Below are 13515 nucleotides of genomic sequence, written 5' to 3'. Positions count from 1 at the left end.
CTTAAGGAGATTTATTAAAAGTTATATTTTAAATTATACTGATCGGTTGGTGCACCATTATACTACCGCTTTCTGTTTCTCTTTGTAAATTACGAACAGACCCAGACCTGGTCCTGACTTCGGTAAATATCTTTGTACAGTGTGTGTACGTGACAGCTGTAATTCAACACGTGTTTTACATGCATTTCTTCTACACTACGTTTTTATGGCCATTTCCAGGGTGCGGAGTGGATTATATTAGCAATAACAATACTACTTCTGTGTAAATCACCTTGGCTTCCTGCTCATTGAAGGTGTTACTGTTGAACATTTGGGCCATTGACTCGAAGGCAGCAGTGAGAGGCATCATGAACTGGGAGAACTGTTCCTCGTCCTCCCCTAAAGACAAAGACAGATGGTGAATACAGTATCACATACAGAAGCTGCACACAATACTCAGTACTTCGTTACATAGTTATACCTAAGTCCACCATGAGGAGGCGCCCCAGGGCAGTGTAGAAGGTGGTTCGGCAGCGCATGTCTGACAGGTTGGACTGGCTGTTGATCCCCAGGAAAGAGAAGTGCTCGCTCTGTAACACAGGACATCATCATGTTGCAGGATCACATACATGGTCATTGTCTCACCAAGCATTAAAGACAATGGGGCACTGACTCATCATGACACACATGGATGTCTCAACACATTTTGAGAATTTCTGGGTGCATCTCATCTCACCCTCCTCACTCAGAGCCATAGGAGGGTAACCTGAAATACAGTAGATAATAAGTACTGATGCGCTGGCCAGCGTAGGATTGCCTATACGGAGACTGCAGCAGTGATAAGGATAGGTCAGCTGTAACTTGCTATATACTCTAATTTGTTAGTATAGACCAAGATGTCAGACAAGACAGCAGCTCACTCCTCCTCCTGGTGTGTTTAGTGAGGAGTTGCAAAAGATTTTGCAGTCCTGGAGCATCACCTGTGCACATGAGTCTACAGTAGTGGCCTCCACAGAGCGGGTGTCATGTTAATTTTTGCAACGGCATTTAAAAAACAAACACCTGATGTGTGGCGCATTTCAATGACCTCTGTTACCCCTTGTGCTTGGTGTCAGGGGCAGCTGATATGCTGCTAGCCATCTCCTCAGGGAACCGAGGTAATACAAGTTTAATTTATTGTCATGTCTAGGGCTAATGTGGAAGAGCTATTAACTCCTTAATGACCAACCTAGTACTTCTAGTACAACGAAAGATCTTAAGCTGGGTACACACTAGACGATGTGTCGCCCCCGATCCAGCGGATCGGGTCGACATATCGCCCATGTCGGCAAGAGTGTATTCACTATAAGCGACCATCCGGGCTCCCGCGGTGTTGTTCATGGAATCGACAGATCGAGTCTACATGCTGCTCAATCTGTCAATTTGATGAATGACCCCATGCTTGTGGAGGCGGCTGGTGAACGACATATCGTGCAGTCATTCACCAGATCGTGTGGTGTCTAACGACCACACAATAGGTCGTTCATCGCATCATGTAATGGCCGGGTACACACGTCGTCTAGTGTGTACCCGGCATTACACCTCACAGGGTCACGTATGAGGAAACACCTGACCTATCACACTCCTTGTATTCCTTCTCCTTGGCAGCTTCTAGTCAGCAGATGTCACCCATTCATTTGCTGTCTATACAAACACTCAGACATGGGGAGGCTACAAAACGATGCTACAAATGTGTTGATATTTTGAGACATTACACAGATACAGTAATTATATTACACCAATGTGTCTGGAAATGCAGCTTATGTTTGATACAGAAAACTTTAAAAGAGCGCTGTGTCTATAATTTAGATTACATTTTATTTTTAGAAGTATTGTGATCAAGTGAGAAGAACAGAAGTTTCGTGCTCTTTTTCCTCCTTATTTGAAAACAATGTGTATGGACCTGGCAAAGCAATAGAGATATAGGTACAGTTTCACTAATCATTAGTAAGAGATATTTCATAGTAACTGGTCATATTTAGGAAAACTCCATTCCTATAAATACTTTGAAAAAGTGACAGTGCTCCTGCTCACTGCCTGTAACTTGCACTTACTGTGTGGTTGTTTAGCATGAACTGGACCGCGCTGAGTTTTACCAGCTTCCTGACACTGCTGTATGTGCGAGGGGTTAAGGAGAAAGAAAGAAGACATAGCGGGCTACATCACAGACACACCAGTCAGGTAAAGTACTGGCCTTATCCTTCTCTCCTCTCCCAATATCCTGATGGTACTATTATAATCCTTCTCTCCCCTCCCAATAGCCTATTGTTACTACAATAATCCTTCTCTCCTCTCCCAATATCCTGATGGTACTATTATAATCCTTCTCTCCCCTCCCAATAGCCTATTGTTACTACAATAATCCTTCTCTCCCCCCTCCCAATAGCCTATTGTTACTACAATAATCCTTCTCTCCCCTCCCAATAGCCTATTGTTACTACAATAATCCTTCTCTCCCCTCCCAATAGCCTATTGTTACTACAATAATCCTTCTCTCCCCTCCCAATAGCCTATTGTTACTACAATAATCCTTATCTCCCCCCTCCCAATAGCCTATTGTTACTACAATAATCCTTCTCTCCCCCCTCCCAATAGCCTATTGTTACTACAATAATCCTTCTCTCCCCTCCCAATAGCCTATTGTTACTACAATAATCCTTCTCTCCCCTCCCAATAGCCTATTGTTACTACAATAATCCTTCTCTCCCCTCCCAATAGCCTATTGTTACTACAATAATCCTTATCTCCCCCCTCCCAATAGCCTATTGTTACTACAATAATCCTTCTCTCCCCCCTCCCAATAGCCTATTGTTACTACAATAATCCTTCTCTCCCCTCCCAATAGCCTATTGTTACTACAATAATCCTTATCTCCCCCCTCCCAATAGCCTATTGTTACTACAATAATCCTTCTCTCCCCCCTCCCAATAGCCTATTGTTACTACAATAATCCTTCTCTCCCCTCCCAATAGCCTATTGTTACTACAATAATCCTTCTCTCCCCTCCCAATAGCCTATTGTTACTACAATAATCCTTCTCTCCCCTCCCAATAGCCTATTGTTACTACAATAATCCTTCTTTCCCCTCCCAATAGCCTATTGTTACTACAATAATCCTTCTCTCCCCTCCCAATAGCCTATTGTTACTACAATAATCCTTCTTTCCCCTCCCAATAGCCTATTGTTACTACAATAATCCTTATCTCCCCCCTCCCAATAGCCTATTGTTACTACAATAATCCTTCTCTCCCCCCTCCCAATAGCCTATTGTTACTACAATAATCCTTCTTTCCCCTCCCAATAGCCTATTGTTACTACAATAATCCTTCTCTCCCCTCCCAATAGCCTATTGTTACTACAATAATCCTTCTCTCCCCTCCCAATAGCCTATTGTTACTACAATAATCCTTCTCTCCCCTCCCAATAGCCTATTGTTACTACAATAATCCTTCTCTCCCCTCCCAATAGCCTATTGTTACTACAATAATCCTTCTCTCCCCTCCCAATAGCCTATTGTTACTACAATAATCCTTATCTCCCCCCTCCCAATAGCCTATTGTTACTACAATAATCCTTCTCTCCCCCCTCCCAATAGCCTATTGTTACTACAATAATCCTTCTCTCCCCTCCCAATAGCCTATTGTTACTACAATAATCCTTCTCTCCCCTCCCAATAGCCTATTGTTACTACAATAATCCTTCTCTCCCCTCCCAATAGCCTATTGTTACTACAATAATCCTTCTTTCCCCTCCCAATAGCCTATTGTTACTACAATAATCCTTCTCTCCCCTCCCAATAGCCTATTGTTACTACAATAATCCTTCTCTCCCCTCCCAATAGCCTATTGTTACTACAATAATCCTTCTCTCCCCTCCCAATAGCCTATTGTTACTACAATAATCCTTATCTCCCCCCCTCCCAATAGCCTATTGTTACTACAATAATCCTTCTCTCCCCCCTCCCAATAGCCTATTGTTACTACAATAATCCTTCTCTCCCCTCCCAATAGCCTATTGTTACTACAATAATCCTTCTCTCCCCTCCCAATAGCCTATTGTTACTACAATAATCCTTCTCTCCCCTCCCAATAGCCTATTGTTACTACAATAATCCTTCTTTCCCCTCCCAATAGCCTATTGTTACTACAATAATCCTTCTCTCCCCTCCCAATAGCCTATTGTTACTACAATAATCCTTCTTTCCCCTCCCAATAGCCTATTGTTACTACAATAATCCTTATCTCCCCCCTCCCAATAGCCTATTGTTACTACAATAATCCTTCTCTCCCCCCCTCCCAATAGCCTATTGTTACTACAATAATCCTTCTTTCCCCTCCCAATAGCCTATTGTTACTACAATAATCCTTCTCTCCCCTCCCAATAGCCTATTGTTACTACAATAATCCTTCTCTCCCCTCCCAATAGCCTATTGTTACTACAATAATCCTTCTCTCCCCTCCCAATAGCCTATTGTTACTACAATAATCCTTCTCTCCCCTCCCAATAGCCTATTGTTACTACAATAATCCTTCTCTCCCCTCCCAATAGCCTATTGTTACTACAATAATCCTTATCTCCCCCCTCCCAATAGCCTATTGTTACTACAATAATCCTTCTCTCCCCCCTCCCAATAGCCTATTGTTACTACAATAATCCTTCTCTCCCCTCCCAATAGCCTATTGTTACTACAATAATCCTTCTCTCCCCTCCCAATAGCCTATTGTTACTACAATAATCCTTCTCTCCCCTCCCAATAGCCTATTGTTACTACAATAATCCTTCTTTCCCCTCCCAATAGCCTATTGTTACTACAATAATCCTTCTCTCCCCTCCCAATAGCCTATTGTTACTACAATAATCCTTCTTTCCCCTCCCAATAGCCTATTGTTACTACAATAATCCTTATCTCCCCCCTCCCAATAGCCTATTGTTACTACAATAATCCTTCTCTCCCCCCTCCCAATAGCCTATTGTTACTACAATAATCCTTCTTTCCCCTCCCAATAGCCTATTGTTACTACAATAATCCTTCTCTCCCCTCCCAATAGCCTATTGTTACTACAATAATCCTTCTCTCCCCCCTCCCAATAGCCTATTGTTACTACAATAATCCTTCTCTCCCCTCCCAATAGCCTATTGTTACTACAATAATCCTTCTCTCCCCTCCCAATAGCCTATTGTTACTACAATAATCCTTCTCTCCCCTCCCAATAGCCTATTGTTACTACAATAATCCTTATCTCCCCCCTCCCAATAGCCTATTGTTACTACAATAATCCTTCTCTCCCCCCTCCCAATAGCCTATTGTTACTACAATAATCCTTCTCTCCCCTCCCAATAGCCTATTGTTACTACAATAATCCTTCTCTCCCCTCCCAATAGCCTATTGTTACTACAATAATCCTTCTCTCCCCTCCCAATAGCCTATTGTTACTACAATAATCCTTCTCTCCCCTCCCAATAGCCTATTGTTACTACAATAATCCTTCTCTCCCCTCCCAATAGCCTATTGTTACTACAATAATCCTTCTTTCCCCTCCCAATAGCCTATTGTTACTACAATAATCCTTATCTCCCCCCTCCCAATAGCCTATTGTTACTACAATAATCCTTCTCTCCCCCCTCCCAATAGCCTATTGTTACTACAATAATCCTTCTTTCCCCTCCCAATAGCCTATTGTTACTACAATAATCCTTCTCTCCCCTCCCAATAGCCTATTGTTACTACAATAATCCTTCTCTCCCCTCCCAATAGCCTATTGTTACTACAATAATCCTTCTCTCCCCTCCCAATAGCCTATTGTTACTACAATAATCCTTCTCTCCCCTCCCAATAGCCTATTGTTACTACAATAATCCTTCTCTCCCCTCCCAATAGCCTATTGTTACTACAATAATCCTTATCTCCCCCCTCCCAATAGCCTATTGTTACTACAATAATCCTTCTCTCCCCCCTCCCAATAGCCTATTGTTACTACAATAATCCTTCTCTCCCCTCCCAATAGCCTATTGTTACTACAATAATCCTTCTCTCCCCTCCCAATAGCCTATTGTTACTACAATAATCCTTCTCTCCCCTCCCAATAGCCTATTGTTACTACAATAATCCTTCTCTCCCCCCTCCCAATAGCCTATTGTTACTACAATAATCCTTCTCTCCCCTCCCAATAGCCTATTGTTACTACAATAATCCTTCTCTCCCCTCCCAATAGCCTATTGTTACTACAATAATCCTTCTCTCCCCTCCCAATAGCCTATTGTTACTACAATAATCCTTCTTTCCCCTCCCAATAGCCTATTGTTACTACAATAATCCTTATCTCCCCCCTCCCAATAGCCTATTGTTACTACAATAATCCTTCTCTCCCCCCTCCCAATAGCCTATTGTTACTACAATAATCCTTCTTTCCCCTCCCAATAGCCTATTGTTACTACAATAATCCTTCTCTCCCCTCCCAATAGCCTATTGTTACTACAATAATCCTTCTCTCCCCTCCCAATAGCCTATTGTTACTACAATAATCCTTCTCTCCCCTCCCAATAGCCTATTGTTACTACAATAATCCTTCTCTCCCCTCCCAATAGCCTATTGTTACTACAATAATCCTTCTCTCCCCTCCCAATAGCCTATTGTTACTACAATAATCCTTATCTCCCCCCTCCCAATAGCCTATTGTTACTACAATAATCCTTCTCTCCCCCCTCCCAATAGCCTATTGTTACTACAATAATCCTTCTCTCCCCTCCCAATAGCCTATTGTTACTACAATAATCCTTCTCTCCCCTCCCAATAGCCTATTGTTACTACAATAATCCTTCTCTCCCCTCCCAATAGCCTATTGTTACTACAATAATCCTTCTTTCCCCTCCCAATAGCCTATTGTTACTACAATAATCCTTCTCTCCCCTCCCAATAGCCTATTGTTACTACAATAATCCTTCTTTCCCCTCCCAATAGCCTATTGTTACTACAATAATCCTTCTCTCCCCCCCTCCCAATAGCCTATTGTTACTACAATAATCCTTCTCTCCCCCCTCCCAATAGCCTATTGTTACTACAATAATCCTTCTTTCCCCTCCCAATAGCCTATTGTTACTACAATAATCCTTCTCTCCCCTCCCAATAGCCTATTGTTACTACAATAATCCTTCTCTCCCCCCTCCCAATAGCCTATTGTTACTACAATAATCCTTCTCTCCCCTCCCAATAGCCTATTGTTACTACAATAATCCTTCTCTCCCCTCCCAATAGCCTATTGTTACTACAATAATCCTTCTCTCCCCTCCCAATAGCCTATTGTTACTACAATAATCCTTATCTCCCCCCTCCCAATAGCCTATTGTTACTACAATAATCCTTCTCTCCCCCCTCCCAATAGCCTATTGTTACTACAATAATCCTTCTCTCCCCTCCCAATAGCCTATTGTTACTACAATAATCCTTCTCTCCCCTCCCAATAGCCTATTGTTACTACAATAATCCTTCTCTCCCCTCCCAATAGCCTATTGTTACTACAATAATCCTTCTTTCCCCTCCCAATAGCCTATTGTTACTACAATAATCCTTCTCTCCCCTCCCAATAGCCTATTGTTACTACAATAATCCTTCTTTCCCCTCCCAATAGCCTATTGTTACTACAATAATCCTTATCTCCCCCCTCCCAATAGCCTATTGTTACTACAATAATCCTTCTCTCCCCCCTCCCAATAGCCTATTGTTACTACAATAATCCTTCTTTCCCCTCCCAATAGCCTATTGTTACTACAATAATCCTTCTCTCCCCTCCCAATAGCCTATTGTTACTACAATAATCCTTCTCTCCCCTCCCAATAGCCTATTGTTACTACAATAATCCTTCTCTCCCCTCCCAATAGCCTATTGTTACTACAATAATCCTTCTCTCCCCTCCCAATAGCCTATTGTTACTACAATAATCCTTCTCTCCCCTCCCAATAGCCTATTGTTACTACAATAATCCTTATCTCCCCCCTCCCAATAGCCTATTGTTACTACAATAATCCTTCTCTCCCCCCTCCCAATAGCCTATTGTTACTACAATAATCCTTCTCTCCCCTCCCAATAGCCTATTGTTACTACAATAATCCTTCTCTCCCCTCCCAATAGCCTATTGTTACTACAATAATCCTTCTCTCCCCTCCCAATAGCCTATTGTTACTACAATAATCCTTCTTTCCCCTCCCAATAGCCTATTGTTACTACAATAATCCTTCTCTCCCCTCCCAATAGCCTATTGTTACTACAATAATCCTTCTCTCCCCTCCCAATAGCCTATTGTTACTACAATAATCCTTCTCTCCCCTCCCAATAGCCTATTGTTACTACAATAATCCTTATCTCCCCCCTCCCAATAGCCTATTGTTACTACAATAATCCTTCTCTCCCCCCTCCCAATAGCCTATTGTTACTACAATAATCCTTCTCTCCCCTCCCAATAGCCTATTGTTACTACAATAATCCTTCTCTCCCCTCCCAATAGCCTATTGTTACTACAATAATCCTTCTCTCCCCTCCCAATAGCCTATTGTTACTACAATAATCCTTCTTTCCCCTCCCAATAGCCTATTGTTACTACAATAATCCTTCTCTCCCCTCCCAATAGCCTATTGTTACTACAATAATCCTTCTTTCCCCTCCCAATAGCCTATTGTTACTACAATAATCCTTATCTCCCCCCTCCCAATAGCCTATTGTTACTACAATAATCCTTCTCTCCCCCCTCCCAATAGCCTATTGTTACTACAATAATCCTTCTTTCCCCTCCCAATAGCCTATTGTTACTACAATAATCCTTCTCTCCCCTCCCAATAGCCTATTGTTACTACAATAATCCTTCTCTCCCCTCCCAATAGCCTATTGTTACTACAATAATCCTTCTCTCCCCTCCCAATAGCCTATTGTTACTACAATAATCCTTCTCTCCCCTCCCAATAGCCTATTGTTACTACAATAATCCTTCTCTCCCCTCCCAATAGCCTATTGTTACTACAATAATCCTTATCTCCCCCCTCCCAATAGCCTATTGTTACTACAATAATCCTTCTCTCCCCCCTCCCAATAGCCTATTGTTACTACAATAATCCTTCTCTCCCCTCCCAATAGCCTATTGTTACTACAATAATCCTTCTCTCCCCTCCCAATAGCCTATTGTTACTACAATAATCCTTCTCTCCCCTCCCAATAGCCTATTGTTACTACAATAATCCTTCTTTCCCCTCCCAATAGCCTATTGTTACTACAATAATCCTTCTCTCCCCTCCCAATAGCCTATTGTTACTACAATAATCCTTCTTTCCCCTCCCAATAGCCTATTGTTACTACAATAATCCTTATCTCCCCCCTCCCAATAGCCTATTGTTACTACAATAATCCTTCTCTCCCCCCTCCCAATAGCCTATTGTTACTACAATAATCCTTCTTTCCCCTCCCAATAGCCTATTGTTACTACAATAATCCTTCTCTCCCCTCCCAATAGCCTATTGTTACTACAATAATCCTTCTCTCCCCTCCCAATAGCCTATTGTTACTACAATAATCCTTCTCTCCCCTCCCAATAGCCTATTGTTACTACAATAATCCTTCTCTCCCCTCCCAATAGCCTATTGTTACTACAATAATCCTTCTCTCCCCTCCCAATAGCCTATTGTTACTACAATAATCCTTCTTTCCCCTCCCAATAGCCTATTGTTACTACAATAATCCTTCTCTCCCCCCTCCCAATAGCCTATTGTTACTACAATAATCCTTCTCTCCCCTCCCAATAGCCTATTGTTACTACAATAATCCTTATCTCCCCCCTCCCAATAGCCTATTGTTACTACAATAATCCTTCTCTCCCCCCTCCCAATAGCCTATTGTTACTACAATAATCCTTCTTTCCCCTCCCAATAGCCTATTGTTACTACAATAATCCTTCTCTCCCCTCCCAATAGCCTATTGTTACTACAATAATCCTTCTCTCCCCTCCCAATAGCTTATTGTTACTACAATAATCCTTCTCTCCCCTCCCAATAGCCTATTGTTACTGCAATAATCCTCCTCTCCACTCCCAATAGCCTATTGTTACTACAAGAATCCTCCTCTCCCCTCCCAATAGCCTATTGTTACTGCAATAATCCTCCTCTCCACTCCCAATAGCCTATTGTTACTACAAGAAACCTCCTCTCCCCTCACAATAGCCTATTGTTACTACAATAATCCTTCTCTCCCCTCCCAATAGCCTATTGTTACTGCAATAATCCTTATCTCCCCTCCCAATAACTTGACAATGCACACGCTTACACACCATACTCAGGGCCCGACTCAGCTTGAGATGGAACTGCAAAGACGCAAGCAGCTTTGCAATTCCGCCCTTGCAATAATGGTCACTTCTCCTGCATGCATTACTTATCCGACCTGCGTTGTCCAACGCAGCATCACATAATCTGCGTGAACATCGTTCGGCTAAGTGATCGATGGGGCAAGCTGGCTGCCACAGATGAGAGAAAGAGGCCAGGAAATCTCCGGCAGTCGGCGGAGATCCCGGCCTACCCCCCCCCCTCTCCCCCCAACGGCGGCGACACAACGGCAGGATCCGTACTGCGCAGATTCCTGACCATGGGGAATCTGCATTCAGCAGTGCACGCTGGATAAGGCCCTCTATACACCAGTGCCCAACAACTAGAAGAACATCCTTTTGAGGAGACTCAGAAAATATGCCTTTAGGATAGGACTACACAGCAGCAGCAATAACAAGTACTATGGTCCATCAACTAAATTGCAACAAATTATTTACATTATTTTCAATACTCTGGGGCTGATTGATCAATAATCACATTTGTTTTGCGATCATTATTATTTTACATCGCCACCAATCACGTAGTCACAGCAATCAGCATCACCTGTGTGTATCAAATTGCAGGCACCAGGACAGCGCGATAACGGTGCGGCTGTACCGACACCAGCATTTTTGACACATACAGATGAGGAAGATTCATACTGAAGTCCGAAAGGCCCCGTGTTAGCTGCTTTGTATTATCGACCATCTCAAAGCCGGTTATATGCAGTAAGTACACTTTCGTTGCAGGGAGCACTTGTACGTAATTGACTTTATAGCCAAAAGTTATAGTTACAAATTGAGCAAATATTATTAGTAAAATAGAATAAGAGTACCATGATTTTTGGTACATTACACTTCTTGCTCATGATTAAGCATCAGGATTCTGACCCCCGAGATCCTGAGCGCCTGCATCCCGACCAAAACCCCTTTATCACTATGCACTAATCCACCCCAAAGTGTTTAAGGATATCCTATGGACAAGTCATTCAGCAGCTGCAGAGTCTTGGATGTGATGGGCTCACAGCGACCCCAGTACTTGAGATTCGTGATTCTGTGGGGACACGGAAGAACATGTTAATGCTCTTCTCTTACAGAGACTTTGTCATGAGGTTGGGAGCTGATGGTCACACACTTACATTTTACCGATGAAGATGCTCAGCACCATAGTTTCATCATTCAGACCCAGTACCTCTGACAGACGCCGGTAAAGCTGTAGAGGAGAGAAAAGGAAGCGGAGATCAGACCAGGAGCATGACAAAATGACATGTAATTGGCCTCCTGTTTTCCAGTCTCAGAACATCTCTATATTCTTCACGTAATACACAAACTCCTCCAACACTGCTTAATAACCAGACCACAACGTACTGTTAGAAGCACCATTCTCTCCATTACGGTTAGATATGGACACATTCTGTAGCCCTTTTCCGACCGCACTTACCTTGGATGACTTCTGTACTTGATCCCCAATGTATATTTTCCTGAATTGCTCAAAGAAGCTCAGCATGGAGAGTTCCAGCTTCTCATTGCCAGCCTGTGCCAGGCGTGAGTCTGTGAGGTTCATCAGCTGCAGCACTCTGCCAAGCAACAAGGATGACAGATTACCATTCACATAGTGCACTCTGCACTCACACCGCCAGGGACTCCACAATCCACACAGTGCACTCTGCACTCACACCGCCAGGGACTCCACAATCCACACAGTGCACTCTGCACTCACACCGCCAGGGAGCCCACCATTCACATAGTGCACTCTGCACTCACACCGCCAGGGACTCCACAATCCACACAGTGCACTCTGCTCTCTCACCACCAGGGACTCCACATAGTGCACTCTTCTCTCACACCGCCAGGGACTCCATAATCCACTTAGTGCACCCTGCAATCACACCGCCAGGGAATCCACACAGTGCACTCTGCTCTCTCACTGCCAGGGAATCCACATAGTGCACTCTACACTCACACCGCCAGGGAGCCCACCATTCACACAGTGCACTATGCACTCACACCGCCAGGGACCCCACAATCCACTATGCACTCACACCGCCAGGGACCCCACAATCCACATAATGCACTCACACCGCCAGGGAGCACACCATTCACATAGTGCACTCTGCACTCACACCGCCAGGGAGCCCACCATTCACATAGTGCGCTCTGCACTCACACCGCCAGGGACTTCATAATCCACACAGTGCACTCACACCGCCAGGGAGCCCACCATTCACATAGTGCACTCTGCACTCTCACCGCCAGGAACTCCACAATCCACACAGTGCACTCTGCTCTCTCACCACCAGGGACTCCACATAGTGCACTCTGCTCTCACACCGCCAGGGACTCCATAATCCACTTAGTGCACCCTGCACTCACACCGCCAGGGAATCCACACAGTGCACTCTGCTCTCTCACCGCCAGGGAATCCACATAGTGCACTCTACACTCACACCGCCAGGGAGCCCACCATTCACACAGTGCACTATGCACTCACACCGCCAGGGACCCCACAATCCACTATGCACTCACACCGCCAGGGACCCCACAATCCACATAATGCACTCACACCGCCAGGGAGCACACCATTCACATAGTGCACTCTGCACTCACACCGCCAGGGACTCCACAATCCACTCCGCACTCACACCGCCAGGGACTCCACAATCCACACAGTGCATTCTGCACTCATACCGCCAGGGAATCCATATAGTGCACTCTGCTCTCACACCACCAGGGACTCCACAATCCACACAGTGCGCTCTGCTCTCTCACTGCCAGGGAGCCCACCATTCACACAGTGCACTATGCACTCACACCGCCAGGGAATCCACATAGCGCACTCTGCACTCACACCACCAGGGACTCCACAATCCACTTAGTGCACTCTGCACTCACACCGCCAGGGAATCCACATAGTGCACTCTGCACTCACACCACCAGGGAATCCACATAGTGCATTCTGCACTCTCACCGCCATGGACCCCACATTTATATAATTAGCTTACAATCAAAATAAGTGAAGATTCTAAAATAGCTTTTTTTTTTTTTTTACTATTCTTAAAAGAAACCAGCAGAAGAGAGAAAGGAATTTATATATATATATATATATATATATATATATATATATACATACATACACACACACACACATATATATATATATATA

The 13515-nt window shown here is 43.9% G+C and overlaps 1 protein-coding gene across 3 annotated transcripts in view; it reads right to left on the bottom strand.

Annotated features, from left to right (window-relative positions):
* XPO7 (exportin 7) overlaps positions 1 to 13515 on the bottom strand; it is a 92455-nt gene that overhangs the window by 32047 nt on the left and 46893 nt on the right. For all 3 annotated transcript variants that reach the window (XM_088443394.1, XM_088443395.1, XM_088443396.1), the window contains 6 exons: positions 11794 to 11929; positions 11492 to 11565; positions 11326 to 11406; positions 2073 to 2136; positions 461 to 569; positions 272 to 378 (listed from right to left, as the gene is read on the bottom strand). In XM_088443394.1, the coding sequence (XP_088299520.1) occupies positions 272 to 378; positions 461 to 569; positions 2073 to 2136; positions 11326 to 11406; positions 11492 to 11565; positions 11794 to 11929 (571 nt within the window). The remainder of the gene's footprint in view (positions 1 to 271; positions 379 to 460; positions 570 to 2072; positions 2137 to 11325; positions 11407 to 11491; positions 11566 to 11793; positions 11930 to 13515) is intronic.

The sequence above is a fragment of the Taudactylus pleione genome, unplaced genomic scaffold (genome assembly GCF_031769625.1).
Source record: "Taudactylus pleione unplaced genomic scaffold, aTauple2 ptg000329l, whole genome shotgun sequence".
Taxonomy (NCBI): domain Eukaryota; kingdom Metazoa; phylum Chordata; class Amphibia; order Anura; family Myobatrachidae; genus Taudactylus; species Taudactylus pleione.
This window is presented reverse-complemented; position numbering and strand designations above follow the sequence as displayed.